Source organism: Struthio camelus, chromosome 1 (assembly GCF_040807025.1).
Source record: "Struthio camelus isolate bStrCam1 chromosome 1, bStrCam1.hap1, whole genome shotgun sequence".
NCBI lineage: Eukaryota > Metazoa > Chordata > Aves > Struthioniformes > Struthionidae > Struthio > Struthio camelus.
The window spans coordinates 220,257,349-220,277,148 of NC_090942.1; the positions used below are offsets into that span (position 1 = coordinate 220,257,349).

At 49.3% G+C, this 19,800-nt stretch overlaps 1 protein-coding gene across 1 annotated transcript in view; it reads left to right on the forward strand.

The window, feature by feature from the left end:
- Positions 1–19,800, forward strand: part of GAB2 (GRB2 associated binding protein 2) — a 123,334-nt gene that overhangs the window by 88,104 nt on the left and 15,430 nt on the right. Inside the window, exon 3 of the mRNA XM_068930654.1 lies at positions 15,987–16,227. Coding sequence (XP_068786755.1) covers positions 15,987–16,227 — 241 coding nt within the window. The remainder of the gene's footprint in view (positions 1–15,986; positions 16,228–19,800) is intronic.

A 19,800-nucleotide genomic window follows, 5' to 3' on the forward strand; every position in this document is an offset into this window, starting at 1 on the left:
CCTAGCAGGATTTGGGATGAGCTATGCATGGGGCAAATGGTCCCAGCTTGGCATACCGTAGTGGGTGGGTGGGTGGGTGTGTCTCCTGCTGAAGCTTCTTGTGGACCCTGGCAAGTTCTGACCACTGGCAAAGACAGACCTGGGGTCAAAGAGAAGCATCACCTGTAACTATCCTCACCACTTCTTTGGGGAGCTCTTGGGGGATCCCAGAGGGGGATCTCAGCCCAGTCCCAACAGATATGATGCTGCAGTCACAGCTGGAGCCGTGGCGATGGCTGTGCTCCCAGGCCAAGGGGCACAGCAGGTGCTGACCCTAACCCGCCCCATAAAGGCTGGCAGGAGAGGATACCGGTCCCGCATTTCTGAGCACCAATATCATGCTAACATTTTGCTGTCTTGCTTTCAACCCACGCCAGTTCTTGCCTTTGGCACAAGCCACGCTCCCCAATCCCTGCCAAACCAGTACAGATGTTTTAACACCCACTGGAGCCCAGATAATTACAAACAGAGCTGAGAAACTGGTTGTGGCTGTTTTCTTTTCATTGCCTGAACTTTCAGCCGTTCTTAAGCAAGACAACTCCCACTTTCTATCACTGCTTTCAAAGACATTCCTGTGGGCTGGGTTGCTAATATTCATTTCATTACGGAAACGGCTAGAAGCCCCAACCAAAATGAGGCTCCCACTGTGCTAGGTGATGTAACGGTGACCACAGAGCGAAACAAGTGCAGAGAAGATGAGTGAAGGCATGGAGAACCTGCCTTACCAGAGGAAAGTAACACTGCTTTGGCTCTTAGCCTAGGGGTAACAAAAGCTGCAAGGGGCTGCATTGTTCACCACGAATCCACAGTGGGGACAACACCTGGGAGGGAGAGGAGCTATCTCACTAAGGAGCAGGACTGGCCCAAGACCCACCAGGTGCAAGGCAACTGGGAAAGCATTTTCCTAGCAAGTTGGAGATGGTTTCTAACTCTCGGAAGAAGGAGGCTGCGGGGTAGCTTTCCAGTTATGGGACTGCAAGCCGTATCTCATCTTAAAATGTGCTTATGATTTTCTGTCGTGCCCAGGGCAGAGGATGCTACAGTTCCTTCCTATTCTGGGACCTTGTGGGAGACTGCCCCCATCCCAGAGAGCTTGTAAACTAAGTAGATAAGATGAAAGAAGGAGCAGTGTCTCCTGTTTTAACTGATGGATGCTAGAAGCAGACATGCCCTTTCTGGTCTGTGTTTGTATAGCCCTAAAATAAGGGAGTCTAGCCCATGACCAGGAACTATATTCCCTCAGGCCAGTTTTGTGTTTAATAGATGAGAATAGATTGATCATGAATGAAGCCAGTTATCAAATGTGTCTCCCCTGAGGTCATCTAGAAAGTATCTGGGAGGAGAAGGAACAAGAAATCTCCTTAGACTTCCTGAGCAGAGGCATGACCTCATGTGTGTTCTCCCCCTTTCTCATCAGGATGCTTTGTGGTCCTGAGGGGCCTCCTGGTTGCACAGGTCCATTTTGCCATGTAGTCATGACTGAGAAGTGGTTGGGTGGAAGACAGGTGGCACAAGCTCACCACTAGTGATAGGGCTGGGGTTTGGACAATGGCTTGAGTTGTGTTCATTACTCTCCTCTCTGTCCCTGATGTGAAATTCCTCATTTGCCGATCTCAGGCGTGAAGAAGATTTTCATCCGACATTATCCCAGTTTGTTTCCCGTTGCTGTGGAGACCAATTTAAATGAAACTCTAGTATTTTGAAAGAGAATATGATTTTAAGCCATTTGTGATGCAAGGTCCCATGCTAATAGCATTAGCATATTATTTGATTACGATGACGTGTGGAGAATAAATTCCTCGTCCTTTTTGTCATTGTTGCATCTTAAAAAAAGAGGAAAGGAGAAGCCTCCGGGTCTTAGCCGATACTGAAGACCTTGCCTGTAAGTGAACTCACGATTTCTAATGTGAGAAGCAATGTGTGTGTAAAACTTTGGGGTTCACAGGCCTTTTTAACCTCATGGTAGTGACAGTTACTCCCTGCGAGCCTAATCAGAGCTATGTTTAAAAGCCAGATCATGGGACAGCTGCTATAGGGGGGACATTCTCAGCAAGGAAAGAGGATGTGTGCAGGATGGGAGACTGAAGAAAGTGATCTGAAATGGGGTGGAGGGAGGTTTTGGGTTGCCATGATCAGAAAATGAGCAGCGTACAGGGACAGCTGGTCTGTGGTTGACTTGCCCCTGGACAAATCGCTTCTGGGCTGTGTTTAGACTTCCTGGTGTAAGTGGCGGTGGTGTGACTGTTGGGTTACTCGGTTAAGAAAGCGCAGGGTTATTCAGACCCCTCGCATCAGGGTCTGCCAGGCAGCGGCCTTTATAGGCAGCGCAGAGAAGTAGCTGCAACACTTAAGTGGGGCATTCGAAATAGAGGGGCTGAGTACAGCCCTTCATCACTCTATTTCTCCATTTCTTCCTTTTCCTTTGTAATTTCTCCAGGGAAGGGACCTCGTCTTTCTCTACTTCCACTAAGCGCTGTTAATAGACTGCATAATAGGCTGGACTCTTGTTCTTAATGACGGATAGAGAGCCAGGATGGCTGTTTTGAGCGCTTTTCATTTTTGCGGGAGTGCTGATGTTGCAAGAGTGCCTGCAGAGCCCTGCAGAGGGCTAGAGAGCGATTGTGCAAGGTGCTCTCTGTCAGGCAGACAATACGAAGGGCAAATTTCAAATTGCTTTGAGAGATCTTTCTTCTTGCTTTTTACCTTCAGTATCTTAGGAATAATTTTTTCCTTGAGGACTTCTTTAGAGGATTTAGCATGTGGACTAGGTACTTCCTTAGCCCCTAATTGAAAAAAAAGAAGAAAAAAAAAAGGCACGTGAAACTCTCACAGAGATGCTTTCTCTGAGAGTAAAAGCTGTATAGATGAGAAAGAAACAAGACCTAAATCACTGGGGACCGGGACTGTCTCTTTTATCGGGTACTAGCTGGGGCCCCTGCAGAAAGGCCTGGTTTTCAAGGAATGGGCACTTCCCCCTTACAGCTGCTGAAGATGGACACAGATAAAACTGGCCTATCTGAGAAATCACATCCCTTTTGGGAGTCTTGATGGAAGAGCCCTAACCTGCCTCAGCAGCAAACAAATTCTCCCCATGGTGAAACAGGCTTCACTTGTTGGGTTTCTCTGGATGTCATGACATTTCCAAGCCTCAAGTCCTCCATGGAGACTTCCACAGAAAACAACTGGATAAATGACAGCTGAAATCCTAGGAGGAAAAGACGAGCCACAAAGACTCTTTTTGAGTCTCCAGCCGTGTAGGACACGCATTGACTGCAGTGTGCTGCTCCCTGCCCATCCAAATCACAGGATAGTTTGGGCCAGAGGGAGCATCCGGAGGTCTCCTGCTCGAACCAGGGTCACTCATGTGATCAGACCCGGCGAACTTCCTCCGACCTTGCTGGTCTGGCAGTCCAAAAGGTCCTTTCTCTCCCCAAAGGTCTTTGCCTTTGCTGTTGTCTCTTCCCAAGTGCCCTTGTCACAGTAACCCTTGCTCTGACTGACCTCCAGGTCGCTTTACTGGCAGGCAGCAAACTCCTCGGGGAAGCCTATCAGCTAAAATATTACCCAGAGAGCAAAATACAATGTTAAGAACAGTTAGAGGAGAGAAAAACGGGTCCGAACTGCTGCGATCCGGTCCCATGCATGGGTGGGAATGCCCAAAAGGGAAGAGAAGAAAGGTCCGAAAAGGGAGATGAGGATCATCTCCATTTCCTCATCACTCGTTTGCCGAGTGATCTTGAACGAGGACCTGCACAGTGCGGCTGTTTTATTGACTCCCCTACAAACCAGGAGCTATAATGTTTCTCCCCCAAGGCAAGGAGAGATCAAAATAAATTACTTCTGTAAAGAGCCTAGAATGGCAGTTCTTCTGTGAAACAAAGTGCAAATATTTGGGCCTCTCATGCTCTCCCTTGAATAGAAATGGCACTAAATCTAAAGCAGGTTCACACTTCCTCATAGAGAAAGTTTTCCTCTGCTCTCCTGAAACGTTAAAGAGCTACGCTACGGTCTCCATAAAACGGGCTATAAAATTTAAAGCAGTCCACTAGGTAGCCGGAGGAAGTCCTGGCTGGAATTAGGCTGTGATTCACCCTTTTTGCTTGCTGAGCAGCCTTTCGGCAAGTGAAAAGCGCACTGATGTTTTTTCAAGCAAGGCGAGTTGCCCACATTATGCTTGCTGCATGTTCCTCTCATTGCCACAAAATCCTCTTATCTCATTGCTGAGCTCCCTGCAACCATGTCCAAAGCCAAGGAGCCAAGGCCCCCGCCCCGGGCCACTAGAATGATGCCTTGAGCAGACTTTGACGTGCTCCTGAGAGCAGCTGCGCTGGTCCGGACGATGCTGCCCCAGCTCCTTTCCTGTCTTGCACAGCCCATGGGCCCCAGCACGAGGTCTGTGTTGCATGTCAAGGTGCTTTGTCCTCATGAGATATCCCCACCGTCCCTTAATTCTGCTCTCAACTAGTGGCTTGCTCACCACCGTAGGCTTTCCTGGGAATTGGAGGGAAGACAGAAGGTCAACTTGAAACCAAGTCAAGTTTCCAAGATTTAACTGCACAACTGCCCAGCCTGGCGTGGATGTAGGGTTATACAGCATTTCCTGGTGTCGGTGGAAAGACACATGGTGCGTTAATTCTTTTGCACAGCCCATCTGGGCTTTCACCGAACAGTGGCGTGAAGTCATGCTACGGCTCTCGCAGCCACACTCTGCCCTGGCTGTTCTGGCCTGATGGCCGCAGGGCCAAGTTTCCACTTGAAAAAGCCAAAACTTACAATAACCAACACTGGCTCCTAAAACAGGATGCCTGAACTTAGTTTTGCACAGTAAGGAGCCAGTTTGCGGCCGTAGTAAGGCTATATCTGGAGGGATAAAATGTTTTCCCATGTGCTGTCTCTTTCAGTGGCTCTTCCCGATGGTTTGATTCAGCAGTATCCTGCAGCAGTGGGTTACATGTACTGCTTGGACCTCCACCCAAACCCTGCTAGGAATCGCATGTGCCACGTGCAGACAGAAAGCAGCTAATTCGGTAGATCTGCACTGCCTTGTCCTTGTCTGCCACCTTGTACCTAGTCTGGAGAAGGTTACAGTACCCTCCTGGAGACCACTTTCTATTTTATATGGTTACAGCTGAGCCCTGGTTATCTATGCTTTCTCCCACTATTCCAAATTAAACAGCTCCGGCCTTTTTTTTCTTTTAATCGCGCCTCATTGAATTGTTACCATAATCTCAGAAATGACGATTCATGAAACGGAGGGTCAGATACGATGTTGTTTCTGCAGAATAAATGAAGCCTGCCCCACCCCATGCTGCCTGCCCTGCAATTTTTCTTTATTCCTGGCTTTAGTTCTTTGCCGCCCGTGAGCGCTCTGAGATAAGCGCATACCCAGGTGTGATACTGCAAGGTTGCTCATAAACCAGGGTCACGTTTCTCTCCTTTTATCTTCAGCACTGAAGCAATAATTGAAAAAATAAACACATGCACACCACTGCATGGACCAGGCAGGCCGCTCTGAAGGGAAAAGGCTCTCTAGGCCAAATGTTAGTCTTCCAAATATTGACATGAAAAGTTGAGCTCCGCAGACCAAGGGGCTAACACCTATGTGGGCCGGGCCACTGCCACCACAGTGTATTTCCGAGTGTGGGGATGTGATTTTGGAATGAAGTCCAGGCTCGTGGGACAAAACCAGTGGGTGAACTTTTGAGCATCACATCCCACTGGAGCAGTGTTCGTAGCAAGAGGGTACATGCTGCGTGCCCCTTTCAGCAGCATGGGATGTGGAGACACGGCCAAGCGTGCAAGTCCTGCTGGGGTAGTGGCAGTGGATGGGGTCAGGCACGAGGAGCCGAATGCAGCGCAGCTGGGCCCGCCGTGCCTTTTGGTTGGTGTCTTTGGTTGGCCAGAGATTCGTGCCATTATGGAAGAGCAAAATTAGCCTTGACCCAGCTTTTATGCAGTCCCAGGTCTGAATTGGGCCGGTACCAGTTTCTTCTGCTGGAGGACAGAGTCCAAATGCCGTGAACACCCCGTGTTGTGGCAAACAAGCAACTCTCAGCATATCCAGCCCTCTGTGCCTTTTATGCTAGAAAAACAGCAGTGTTTGAATTTGCCTCTCTTTCTGTTTGTGTGTATGTATGTACATGTGGTGGGGAAATCTCCTGTGAACTACAAGGCCGCTCCGGGAGGAAGAGCACTCTGCCTTTTATGTTGCAGTCTCTTTCTCCCTTTTCCTCCCTCTTTGTCCTTCAAAGAATTGATTTCTGTTAAAATAACTGAGATATATAATGCTTTGAGGTCAGGATGATCTGACTTGGCTCTTTTCCCTCATCTCTCTTTCTCTCGCTCGCTCTCCAGCGCTGTAATTTTTTTTCCTGATTCCCGAGCTCCTCTGAGGCTAGCAATGCTGGAGAAAGCGCCTGTGTTTCTGTATTTTTGTAATTGTTCTTGCAAATACAAGCAGAGCGCTGACACTAATGGGCAGAGAGGATGTTATTTATTTCCTCTGATCCTTATCTCACTCTCTCTACCTCTCCTGTCAACTGGTTTCTCTCTAATGTACCAACTGAACAACATAAGCAGAAACAACATGGAGCAGCACCACCTGTTTATTAAGCGAGGGGCTCATGCAAAGGAAAAAAGGTGATGACGTGCCATGAAGAGAGAGATGCTGACATACAGCCTGGAGAGATGGAGACTAGCTGCTCTGCTTGCTGGCTGGGCTGCTGTGGGATGGCTCCTGCTCTGGCCCCAGACAAAGCTCTCATGTTGCAGGGTCCCCTCTTGGCACTGCAATGGGCTTCTCATAGGAAGGTACTCAGGCCATGAAGGGCTTGTAGCTTCCCACTTCAGCCACCTCGTGTTAAAGAGCTTGTCCAAGCCTGGGGATGGACCTTCTGTGGCTGAGGGAGACACAAGGACCTTCATAGGGTAATTCTCCCCATCCTGTGTTAGATGCTTAAGGTAATTCAGGTGTTTCACCTTTTGAAGGCCTCTTGCCTGTTGTCTTTAGAGCAAGCATAGAGTGAGCAGCTCAGGCTAAATGTCATTTAGACGGCTGAAACTGGAAAAGAGAAAAGCCCTTAGCCCCTCCATGCATCAGATCCCTATCTATAAATCAGGGATGCTCTTCCAGCCAGTCTGTCCAGCACCCAGCACCTGGCCTCATACGGCTTTTACAAAGCACATGGACATAAGCAACAGAAGTAGTCCAGAAAAGAAAATCTTCAAAGCCCAGTATCTCTTTTTCACTGCCCTTCGGCTCCTCTTCAACAGGTAGAAGAAATTTATCCAGGTTTTGTTGCCTGAGGGCTTGGTCCATGTAGTCATTGCCGATGGCAGCATGTGAGGTGCTCCAGGGCAGGACCTGGGGAGCACAGCCCGAAAATGGGAGCAGGCAGGACTTGGAAGCTGAGACCACCCCACAGAGACCATCCTAGGTGCTGGAAATGCCAAAGTGCACAGGTTTCCTGAAAGAGCTCCGTTAGGCACTCAGGAGGCATTAGCCACGCCCAGCGGTCCTACCAGATCTGAGGATCCATCAAAGCATCCATCTCCCCCCTACAGCAATGATGGACACACAGGTTCCCTCTCCTGTTTTGGGAGTGCAGTTGCCGAGCTCTACCCTGTGAATTCACTTCCACAGCCTGACAGCCAAAATTCAGGCCCTGCAACTCTGGATATCACAATATCCAAGTGCTTTTGGGCAGCTCACCCTCCCCTTCCCTGCATAAACACCCTCACACATGGAGCATTGAGAACATTTCTCTTCCATCCAACTCACTGGCTGACAAAAAAGCTTAAATCTCACAAGATTCATTTTCTCTCTCTCTCAACATGATTTATCCATTGCGGGTCCTATTTCAGCATACATTACGTGCGAGTTCTGAAATTCTAGTAGGGGTCAGAGCTGGTCTCCACGCTGGAAACCAGGCACTGAGCAGCCCAGGGGGGAACAGATAATGTTCATCCCAATGCCAACAGCAGCGGTCACCGTGCCTTTGAGAAGTCCCTGCGCTCCGCTTGGGACCGCCACTTCCTCGGGTTTCTCTGGAGCGGCACGCAGCCACTCAACGGTCAAGTTTCGGCCCAGCCGTTGGGTTGGGTGTTAAATTACAGCAATGCAATAGCCTTCTCAGTCTTAGTGCTCCCCAGAAGCACAGGGATGGGCAAAGTATTTTGGCGTTAAATGAAGCTCTGAAGGACGTCAAATGCGAGGGCAGATAGTGAAGGCTGAAAAGAGAGAAGGCCACAAGGAAAACCTGTCAGCAAGAAACAGGAGAGGGAAAAGTATCTGGTTCAAGTGAATTTTCCCACTAACCTGTCAGATTAAACATTTATAAGGTGACTTGCCAAGTGTCCTCAGATTGACAAGGAGCGTTTATCCCTCTTTCACTCAACAGATTATCCAAAATGCCATCCAATTCAGAGGAAATGGGGAAGGCTTGTTAAATAAATGTTCCTGCTATGCCACCCTCATCCTCGCAGAATCCCAGGTCCTTCTTGCAACGCATCACATGTGGTGACTGATATATCGGACATGTTGTTTGTTCTGCTGGTTGTTTGTTCTGTCTATGCCAGGAGAAGCATGAGAAGTGCCTTGTTTTGGTAGGGTTATTTGTCTTTTTTTTTTTCTTTTTTTTAAGAATAGGCATTGCTGACAGCAAGAGATGCGCTGACAGCAGGTGCAGAGATATAGGCAGGAACCCTCACTGCTCTGGGAAGTCACTCCAGGGTCACGCACGGCTGCACGAGCCTGGGACACATCTCTGCTGGAGAGGAGCTCTGCCCTCCTGGCGTCCGAGGAGCAGGGTTGTCCGCCCTGATCTCCATCCCGGAGATTTAGGTGACCTTTTCGCTCATTCGTGATGCCTGTAGCATATGAGACAAGTCTTACGTTTAAGACCAAAGTGCTACGTGAGAAACCAAATCCACTTTCCCGTTGTATCCCTTGAGTAGTGCAAAGCCGATGGTACCCTAAGGTATGCAGGACAGGATTTAGGGATCCAAACTGCCCCTCATCTTTTGCTAATAACTGAAGGAGCGCCCCCAAGAAGGAGGGTTGCACACGAGCCTGCCTCTCCCCCGTTGCCTCTTAGTGGATTATTTCTAGCAGATTTCTACTGTTCCCTCCTGAAAAAATCATTTGCTGTAAATTTTAACTGGCACAAAGTCAGCAGAGAGGTCTCAGGCTTTGCTGTTTCCCATCACAGGCAGGTATCATATGGTCGAAGCACAGGCACAAGCTGAAACGATGAATCACTAATGACTGGCGGGATCGATTAGAGCGGTGAGCTCCTCTAGAGCACAGACCCTTGTCTCTTCACAGAACAGAGATCATCCAAAAATGCATTTCTTGGCCTTATTTGCCAGAGCTTTGTCTTGTGCCATCGATCCTCGCATGGGCCAGTGCTGCATACAGATCATGGGCAATTGCATGCTGCTCAAGGCAGGTTGAAAACCACATCTGGCTCCTTTGCTGCAAGTGTCCACGGCAGCTGGGGGATTTAAGCGTGATGAAGAATCACAGCCCTTCCAGGTGCACTTTTTCAAGCCCGTGGGTATAAGGAATTTTAGATGCAGCCTCTGGCTTAAGGCAGGGAAAGCTTTTGTCATGTTAGCAACTATGGTTAAAAAGACCTTTCTGAGCAACAATTTCCAGAAGAGACTGAGGAATTATTTTACTCAGATAAGCACAGGAACATTTTGTAAAAATATGTGTACATAGCAATAGTCAAGCACTCTAAGCAAGGGAATTGAGAGCTGTCAGCAGCAAGGGAAATACCACTTTTGAGGATCGAAAACATTCATAAAAAATTCCTGGCTTCCAGCCTAGTCAATACCGTTGCTGGCCGTGCTTCTAGTTGCATATTTTTGTTTCAGGGACAGAGTCTCAATTAGCTTTTTTTTCCTTGCTGCAACATATGGCCAAACAAGCACATCTTAACCTGGATTACAGAGAGCCAAGCCTTCGGCTGACAAAAACCAGCGTTGGAACATGGGGTTTTGCAGGGCTGTACCAAATCACTAGATGAGCATCTGGCTCCATTTCTTGCAGGGATCAGTGCAACATCTGTAGCGTGAACCCAAGGAGACGTTTGCATGCAAGCCATGCTGCTGACATGAAGTTTAAGTTGTAGGCGTCCAGCACTGCCTTTTCCAGACCGTGAGAGTTGAATTCCCAGAACTCAGAGGAGGACTGTCCAGGAAACGTGGGGTTAAGATGACACTTCCCACATGGCCCAGCCACATAACCTTAACTCTGCCCCCTTGAGAATGGCAATAGGAACTGGAATAGGATCTGATCCCTCCTTGACTATATTTGATGCATTCCCGCAACGTAAACCCAAAATCTCAATCTAAAGCCAGGGGATCTGGAGGCTACATCTACACTGCTAAATAAATGAGGGCCACAGGCTTATCTGAAGCCCCAAGGCCAAGAGATGCAAACCGGCTCATGTCCTCACTGCTCAGCCTGCCTCCCTTGTTGCCACCTTGTGCATCAAGAGTAGATTGGCTACATGTTCAGTGAGACATAATTATTACTTTATTGTGCATTTAACCGTTCAAAGGGTCTGAGAAAACATGTGAGCAGTGCTCCATCCCACCAGAAAAATGGGTTTATGGCACAAAAGCAAGAGGGATCCATTGAGGGCTCCCTGTCTGACTTTTGAGGTGTTTGAGGGCACCAAGCCTGCTGAGATAGTGTGATAGGCAAAAAAAGAGGCATTTTGCTTCCTAGCATCTGCAACTACCAACCATGCAAGGGCTGTTGGCAGGAGATGCGTGCCCAAACACCTGTGTCTCCAATGTGGACAGCCATGAATGAAGGTGAAGCATTGCTCTTCTGGGTGTTGGTTGCTCTTGGCCAGACTGTCCTCATGGTCTGTGATCCGCATGGAAATGATGCCCAGAGGCACTTGTCCGGGAGTGAGGGTGTGCTGGGTTGGCTACAGCGCTGCCCCATGCCATGCCGTCCAAGCTGGGCAGTGCCACAAGATTGTTATCTAACCAACCCACAAGGGGAGAGAAAAGGAGCCTGTCACTTCAGAGTGGGGAGCTGCAGTACGGGGAGCTGAAATGACCTCTTTCAAGGTCTTGTGAATCCTCTGTCCCAGGGCTCATAATTCTCCCTGTAGGGGCTCATCCACGTGATAACCTCTCTCCATTTCAGGCCTATATGAAAGCACAAATGTCTTGGCCTTTTCCTTAAGCACTTAGTACTCATCAAAGATAATTTTTCTGCCTTGATTTTCTTCACCGCGGTCCTGCCTTCTTTTCCGCTCTGTCAGAAGGACCCATTGTCAATGTCTGACCCAGGCGCACAAGGCAGCCTTTTTTCTCTAATGTGAAAAAAAAAAAAACAAACAAAATGAAATAAAGAACAGTCTTGGCAGTCCTCTTCTGCAGCGGTAGGATTTATCTTTCCAGCCCTTGCAATACCCTCACAGGCCGATGAAACAATCCATCTCTCACCTGCTATTATGGAGTTCATCTCGCAAACCTAATGGCGTAAGTGAGTTCTGAATTCACTCCCATTAATGCTTTCAGCGTTCGGGTCGCTGTGGGAAGTGGAGTGGGAATTCATTTTGAAAATCGATGCGGCTGTCAATAGAGTGGCTTCCCCTGGGGAGGCAACGTGCTTTTACTGGAGTTTGCCCGTTGCTCCCCTTTGTGCCCCGTCTTGTTTTATGCTTTCGGAGTAACAGGGATAATCACAGAGTAATTAATCCTGCTTTCAATGACCACTGCTTTTGTGTTATGTTCCCCAACTTCCCCAAATCAAACTGATTTTTAAAAAGGGGGTATGTCTTCTGGCACTGTGGGATTTGGTGGGTAGCAAGGACTCTTGCATTTCTAGTTTGCAGTGCATCAGTCAGACCACTGCAGGCCATGGTTATGTCAGGAAACATCTCAATCACGGAAGAGTTTGGATGGCATGGGAAGACGTAGCGGAGGATGGAGAAGAGTTGTAAAATGGCTGCTCAAGTAGCTAGGCTGGTGCAAAGGGTAATTTTGTAAAGCAAATAGGAGCTCATAGAGTCCAATGCTGCAGAGCGCTCAAAAGCAGCGAGATGGAGAAGGGGCAAGAAGCATCTGCGAGGTGGCCAGCATCAAGCCGAGCCCTGGCTCTCCTCTTCGGCCATGTCAGCACTAGTAAATCAACCAGGGTCATACGCAGGCTGCAGGTCCCTCTGTCATCTGGACTCTGTAATTGTAAACTCCTTGGCATATTTTGGCCTGTGCTGCCCAGTGCCCTCTCAAGTAACCCCCAGGGGACCGTAGCACTGCTCAGGGGCAATTCCCTGTGGACATTTTCCCACTGTTTTCATGGGAAGAGAGTTTAGGCCATTGGACATGAGCCAGGCCAGGCCATGTGGCCTCTGGACCAGAGCTCAGGCCTGTTATATTTAGCAGAATAAACACACTCTGATGGCTGCACCGGGGGCTGTCGAATAGTGCAACTTAAAGCAGCAGCAGGAGGCAGGAGACATGTTCCTGTTCCCTCTGTTGTGGGGCCACTGATGCAACCATGCACTGATCTGTGAACTGTCTGCACGGGGAAAAAAGAGCAGATTTGCTACAGCTGGGGAGCGTGTGGATGGGTTTTGGAAGCACAAAGCTTGCAGGGATAGTGGTGGAGGAGAGCGCAGGACAGGAGGAGCGCAACTTGGTGCAATCTCATCCAGACCGCTTCCCCAGGGGGTCCCTACGGGCAACAGTTCTCAAAATCAAGCCCAGGCGTTGATGTGGAGGACGCTGCATGGGAGCAGAGCAGAACCACCAAACAGTGTGGACAACCATCTCACACCCCGGTGTCTTCTGCTTAACAGCAGAGATGTCCCCAGAGGCAATATTCACACTGGTTAGCTAAACGAGTCCAGGACATGGACACGGCATTGATATGCCATCATCCATACCATTAAATGTTTAACTCCCTTTCTTGGAACGGTCTTGGTCAGGACCCAGTCTCCTGGGCAATTCCCAGCCATGATTTGGGAGATGGCAGGACCAGGGCTCGTTCCTGGTAGGCACTTCGGACGTGGCCAACGCTGTTTTGGATAGCAACGTGGACGTGGACTCTGCTACACTGGTTGGCCCCAAGGCCAGCTAGGTTTTATGCTGCTGGAGCTCACCAGGCTCCCTTTTCAACGGGGATCAGTCTGCACTAGTATGAGAGATAAATATTTAATAAGAATGAGGGTCAAGTAACTGTTTTGTCCAAGGACACTGAGACAGCTATTTACTCCCATGAAGAGCACCAAGGGATCTTTAATGACCATGCAAAGAAGATGGGAGTTGGAGTTTTAAGCTCTCATCCCACACCATTAATGTCAATGTTAAATATTGATCCTTCCTGTGCTCAGCGCAAACCAAACAATAGAGTCAAGCCACACGCTTTGGCTTTTATTAATGTACTTTCTCTGTCTCAGTAGAAGTTTGCAGTATCACAGGGAAAAAATGTAACGGCAGGGAAAGAACAGCAGACAGATCGATTTTGTATCTTGACACAATTTCGAAGCCAGTGAAAAATCGCCCAGTGCGGAGCAGCTCTTTGTCTCAGCCCATGCTGGCCGTTTCACGCAGAAGGGGAGCTGGAGCCTGTTCATGATTACACTGATATGAAGGCCATGTGGCACTGATTTCTGTATTCAGGGAGAGGGTCAGGACCGAGATTTCTTGTAGGATTTGAGAATTGAGAGAAGGACTGTATAGAGAGATGGGAAAATCTGTAAATTCTGAAAAATCTTATGCATCGGCTGCTTTCTGAAACCTCATTTGAGGAGATGCCTACGATCACATTAGGGGAAACATGTTAGGAATTCATAAGTTGGTGATTGCCAAAAACTGGGTGGATTTACCCAGGGAAAGAGCGCTCCACGTACCATTTTCCAGCGCATCTGTCACCACTGGAGAGGGCCTCCTGGCTTGCAGGACCTTCGACTTGAGCAAGTGCTGCTATTCTTATCTTCCCACTGGCCTTATCTCTCAGGAAGGGTTAAACAAATGCTGTGTTTAGAAGGCACTTACCAGCGGTCCTGGAGGTGGATAATGGGTTGTAGAGCGATCAAAATCTTATTTGAAAGCTGGGACAAATTCTGCTCTTGTTTCCGTGCTCTTTGCCAGCATAATTGAGTTCAGGCTCTCGCTCTGCAAGGCTGATCTTAATGGAAAGCCTCATCCCGCAGCATGCTCCTGTGAGCTGGGCTGTATTTATTTTGCTTTCCACCATCCTCCCAGCTGGTTGGGTCACTCTTAATTCAGGCAGCGAGGCCCCCCCCCCCAAAAAAAACATGCAGCAAGGCACCAGGTGGAGGCAGGCACTGCCTGTGGATCCCCCACATCACTCCGGGAAAAATATCTAATTCTTTGTTTTTGATCAAGCCTTTCTGTAAGTTTTTTTTTTTTTTAACTTATTTTCCATCAGCAGCAAATCAGTTAAAATCACAGCTATGAGAAAGCAGTGTGCAGTGCCATATGACGAGTATTTTCTCCACACCAAGAGTGCATGCATGGCAGAGAGACCGCTGCAGCTTCTGGAGCCCAAGATGGATCAGCTTTTCCAATACATTCTGCAGTTTGGGTTTTTGTTGGTGGTGTTTTGTTTTGTTTTGTTTTGTTCTTTAATGGGGTTTACATCCATGGGTTTTACCCCATCTTTAATGGGGTAAAAATTCATTCCTGGTTCAAATTCTTGGAGTACATTTATCAGAGAGCTGGAGTAGTACGGTGATTGTTCCTGACCTCTGGGTTACTCTAAGTAGAAATAAATTTAATATTTTAAAGTGTATTTATTTCTCCTTGGACAAGGGGAGAGAGGGACTGCAAGTTAAACGTTGCACCTGCCTCCCATTTTACTAGGAGAAAGCAGCAGAAAGTCTTTTGAAGTCACCAAACTGGTTGAGAGTTGAGGAACCTGGGAATATTTTTTGGTCTCTGCTGCCCATTGTGCCCATCCACATTCCTGCCCCATGCCTCAGTTTACCCTCCTGTAAAAAGGTTGCAGCGATGACTTTAGCCAGAGGTATGGGGAGGACGACTTAAATCACGCTGGCTGAGGCTAAACTGAGCATGATGCGGGAGCCAATGTAGTCACCTAATACAGTCACTTGATGACCTAGATATGGTGAAATTCCTCAGTATAATATTCAATATTGCAGGTGGTGCCTGTGCTTGCATTTGCTGCAGGCAGGGGCATCTGGTTCTCTTTGATTGCAACGGTCAGTGCCATAAGCAAACCCCACAGCTCTCCATAAATGCCTGAGCACATATGTAATCTAATGTTTGTGAGGAAAATGAAGGAAAATCCTGGGAATGTTAGCTGCCTGGGTCACTGAATCTGGTCCCTCACCGTCAAAGCCGTTAGACGTCCCACTGAGAAGGTCCCTGGGACATCTGCTTCATTCTCCATCATGCTGCAGCGTGCATCCCGTGGCAAACCAAGCACCTGCAGTGGGACAACAAAAGCCACACGTGCAATCTTGATGTGTGCATCATTCAAACTTGGGAAGGACATCACCCTTGAGGTTTTAAATCTTGTAGTTATTTAAGTGGGGACAGCACAAATTTGCCCATCTTCCAGTAGGGTTTGGTCTGGTTCTGGAGGTGAGAAGAAACTAGAGAGCCTTGGCCGATGATGTCCTGGGCAGTTTCACTGTTTCTGTGTTCTATTGGTCATTTGCAGCCAATATCGCGGGCTAGCAAATGTGAGGAATTTGGCTAGTAGCCAGCGCATTGTGCCAGCCTGTCAGGGCAGGCTGGTCCAGTGGCTAGGAAGCCTGTCTGTGGTGTCAAGCAGCTTGAATTGCCACTCCAGCTCTGTCCTTAACCCCCCCAGGGAGGCTAGAGCCACCCAAGCACCAGCATAAAGGCACTGCAGACCTGGCTGAAACTGCTAAGCTGGATGTGACCTAGCAGACATAAACGACAGTGTGTTTTTCCCCACACAGATACGCTGAGGAGCATCGTCTCCATGAACCATGCTCCACGTTCCTCTCCGGCCGAGCTGAGCGGCTCCAACCACCACCTGCTCCGAGATCGCAAGTCCTCAGCACCGTCCCACTCCAGCCAGCCCACTTTGTTCACCTTCGACTCTCCGGCCAACCACATCCAGACCACCCTGTCTGCCAGCGCCCCGCAGGACTACCTTTTCCTGCACCAGTGCATGAGTAGAAAATCAGAAAATGCAAGGTACCGTCAGCTTTCTGGGGGCAAACCTCAGGGGACAGCCAAGGGAGGGCTGGGGGAAATCGTGGGCAAACAACGCAACCTGACTCCATCCTTGGAGGTTTGCAAGACCCAACTGCATAAAGCCATGAGCAACCTGGTGTGAGCTCATTGCTGACCCTGCTTGGAGCAGGAGGTTGGACTGGAGATCTCCCAAGGTCCTTTCCAAATTACCTTATGATCCTGCTCTGCTGACACCAATGGCACTTGGGCCAAGGCATAGTATCTGCTTTGGGGCAGACAGAGGAGGGCAATGACAGCTCCAAACCCCCTGTTTCCCAGCCCCTGGAGATTTTGGCAACATGCTTTGGCTCACCGTATAAGTTAGAGCAGCCTTGGCAGGGCAGTGAGGATCTCATCTGCGATGTGAGCCCACAGTTCATGGAGGATTTGCAGAACCTCTGTCTCCTACATGTCTGGAGAAGACCTCACGCCCTGGGGAAGGCCTGCCAGGTTCATATGGTCTGGAGGAGAGAGGGTGGTGGGGAGGCATGATAGCAGGCCTCAGCTACATGAGATGTTGCAGGGAGGTGAAGGATAAAGTGTTCCCCACATTCGCAGGGTGAGAAGTGACAGGACGCAGATCCCTGTTTGGAAGGTGGTTGAAGAATAGTGTCTGGGGAGCTTGAAGTGCCTTCAAGAAGTGCCCGGCAAGGATTGCTTAGAGACATGAGCCTGCAGGAGAAGGACTAAGGGACATCGAAAGGGCCCTTCCTTTTTTTCGTGATTCTGTGTCCCTAACCCACTGTTCGCCCAAGAGCTGCTCAGGGGGAACAATATGGAGCTGGCAAGGCCAGCCAGGAATTTCTCCCCTCAGGAGAATCTTCTCCTCGATGGCTTTGCAGTCCTTCTGCAGCAAACAGGGCCCTAATTCCTACCTTTGATCCTCTCGTAAGGAAACCTAACAGCAGGGACAGGCGGGTGGTTTGCCACCACCCTTCTGCCGTTTCAGACAGCATTCACACAGCCCCGCTGAAGCCCAGCGCTCACGCGGCTTCGCAGCAGCTCATGGTATTTATGAGTGAACAGCAACTCTCCGCCTCCAGACTGAGCCAGTTGCCTTAAATAGTGAGGAGTTTTGGCTTGAGGAGTTTTGGCTTGCAGGAGCATGAGGAGGAACCAAGGGAGAAGCGGTCTGAGCCCAGCTGGCCTAGTGGGAGACCAGAGACCAGGCTGGAGCCTCTGCTAAATTTTCCTGCTGCAGCTGCCTTTCACTTCCCCAAAAAAAAAAAGGAGGGATGGGGGAAGAAAATTAACTTCAGATGGAGTTAATGGAGCAGTGTTTAAAAAAGCTTTGTGACGCTCCAGCTGTTAGACACCTCTCGTAAGCGAAGAGCGGCCTGAACCCACCCTGGGCGCAGCTAGGACTTGCAGAAAGATGGAGCAAAGGCAGGGGGCTTGGCATGCGCTGAGCTCTCCCCCACCAGGTCCCTGGCCTCTGGGCAGAGACAAACTGGCTGACAGCAGCATCCACAGCTGAGCTAGAAATAATTGCAGTGATCAATGGTTAGTGCACAAAGCCAGGCTGCACGATTGCTGCGAATCGCTCCCCTTGCAACTCTGGAGGTCTTACTTTACTCATCCGTAAAATGAGGATAATAGTAGCTAATTGGCAGGCAGTGCTGTATAATTAACCCTTGAGATACTTCGGGTTCTGTTAGAGTCCTGTTATCTCACGAGCGGACTGCACATCAAAGGTTAGGAGGATTCATTTGTCCTATAGCAGCATCACAGATTTTTTTTCCCCCCCAAGTAAGCCCTATTTCTGAGCGCCATCTCGTGATGGCTGCAGGAAATAGTGCCGCTGTCCCTGCGCAGCGCTAGCCCTGCTGGCGCAGTGCAAACCAGCATCTCCCATCTCTTCCCAGCCAAGGGAAAGAGAAACCCCCCCCCCCCGCCAGCATAACCATTTCATTTTTTCCCGATGTCCGTGATTGACGCGGGGCAGGATTCAGCTCCAGATGAAGACACGCACATTTAGGCGTCTAGGTGAAGGCGTTTAAACGGAACCTGGCTGGCTAAGCTCCCTTTATGGCTATCAGCGCGCGGTCCCGAAAGGCCTGGCTCATGCATAGTTGTACCTCAGTGCGAGCAAATGAACCCAGCCCAAAGCTGCCAGCTCATCCTGAGCTGGCCCTCTTGCTGCATATGCGTTAGATCTTCATTGCAGGGTAACCCTTTGGGCCTCTGTTTCAGAGAGCTCCCCGAGCAAGCAGCCTGGTCGCATGTTATTCAGCAGTACTGCTAGAAATGGTCCCATGCCTTCCAGATCCCAGCCTGTTCTGAAGAGAGAGCCATCACTTCCTTCCACACTTGTCACTGGTGCTTCTCGCTTTCCTATCCCAGCACTTCACAAGCAGCGATTACATTTCCTTACATCTTGCAGGATGTCGAGCTGCTTTACGGAGGGGGAACTGAGACAGGGGGAGATAAAAGTCAAAAGTCTGAATTTCGCATGGCCAATTGGAGATTCCTCCGACTTGAAAAGTTTCCTCTGCTGCGGTTACAGGCTCAGAAAGCCCATGGAACTTGTGATCTTCTGCAAAAAAGTGGAGTTTAAGTGTTTAAAGAGGAATGCAATAGCAGCAGGAGGGGTAAAACAGGCAGCAGAAGCAGATGAAATGCACATTTTGCCAGAGGCTTTGGAGGGGATCTACTGACAGCAGAGGAGCAATGGCTAATGAGCAGTCATTAGAGGACCTAGGTCTCCACAGCGCCTGGCCTAATGCGGCCTCAGTCCTTGTTGAAGTCTCTTGACATGCCCACCATACAAATCAAAGAATTGCTAATGAGGCGGGGACCTAATGACCACACTATGCCCTCACCCCGAGGAACTTGAAAGGTTTTGTAAATCTGATTTAAACCATGAGACTATTTCCTCTCACCCTGCATCTAAGTTAGGTGCTGCAAAACCCAGGTCCCAGATGAAGAAGGGAGCTGCCAGGAGTGTAGCTCACCTCCTCTGGGCTGCATGGCTTGCAGAGCGGTCCAGCCTAGGGCACCTCAAACGCCCCATCCCACAGCCCCCATGGGTACGACAGGTCAGCTCCATAACCACCAGACAAAAAGCAGTTAAATAGACCCACAATGAAAGGAAGAGAAAAGCAAAACATGTCTTTACCCATCGGTGACTTCCTACAGCTCTGTGGGCCGAAGGAAGGAAATTGTCTCTGTCACCACCAGCTGCAAAGGCTTAAATAACAAACAGTGAGGGCTGCTCTGTGAGTCCAGCAGCAGCAAGGAGGGAACAGAAGGGCGACCCCCGAGATAGGAGTTGTGTACCATCCAAGAGACACTTGGCTGATGACCTTATAACACCCCAGTTTTGGGGGATTGCCCAGGCAGTAGCATATCTAAGGGACCTGATCAGACAATGCCAGAGGCTGGAGAGCTTTGTAGAGAGCTTGCATGGAGTCCTTCCCTCCAGTCCTCCCATGACCTGCTCAGGAGTGACTTCCTCCAGCTCTCCAAGTGGGTGTGGATTATTGCCTCCTTGCAAGAGGGCATGAACAGGGCATTCCCTGAACACTTTGAAAA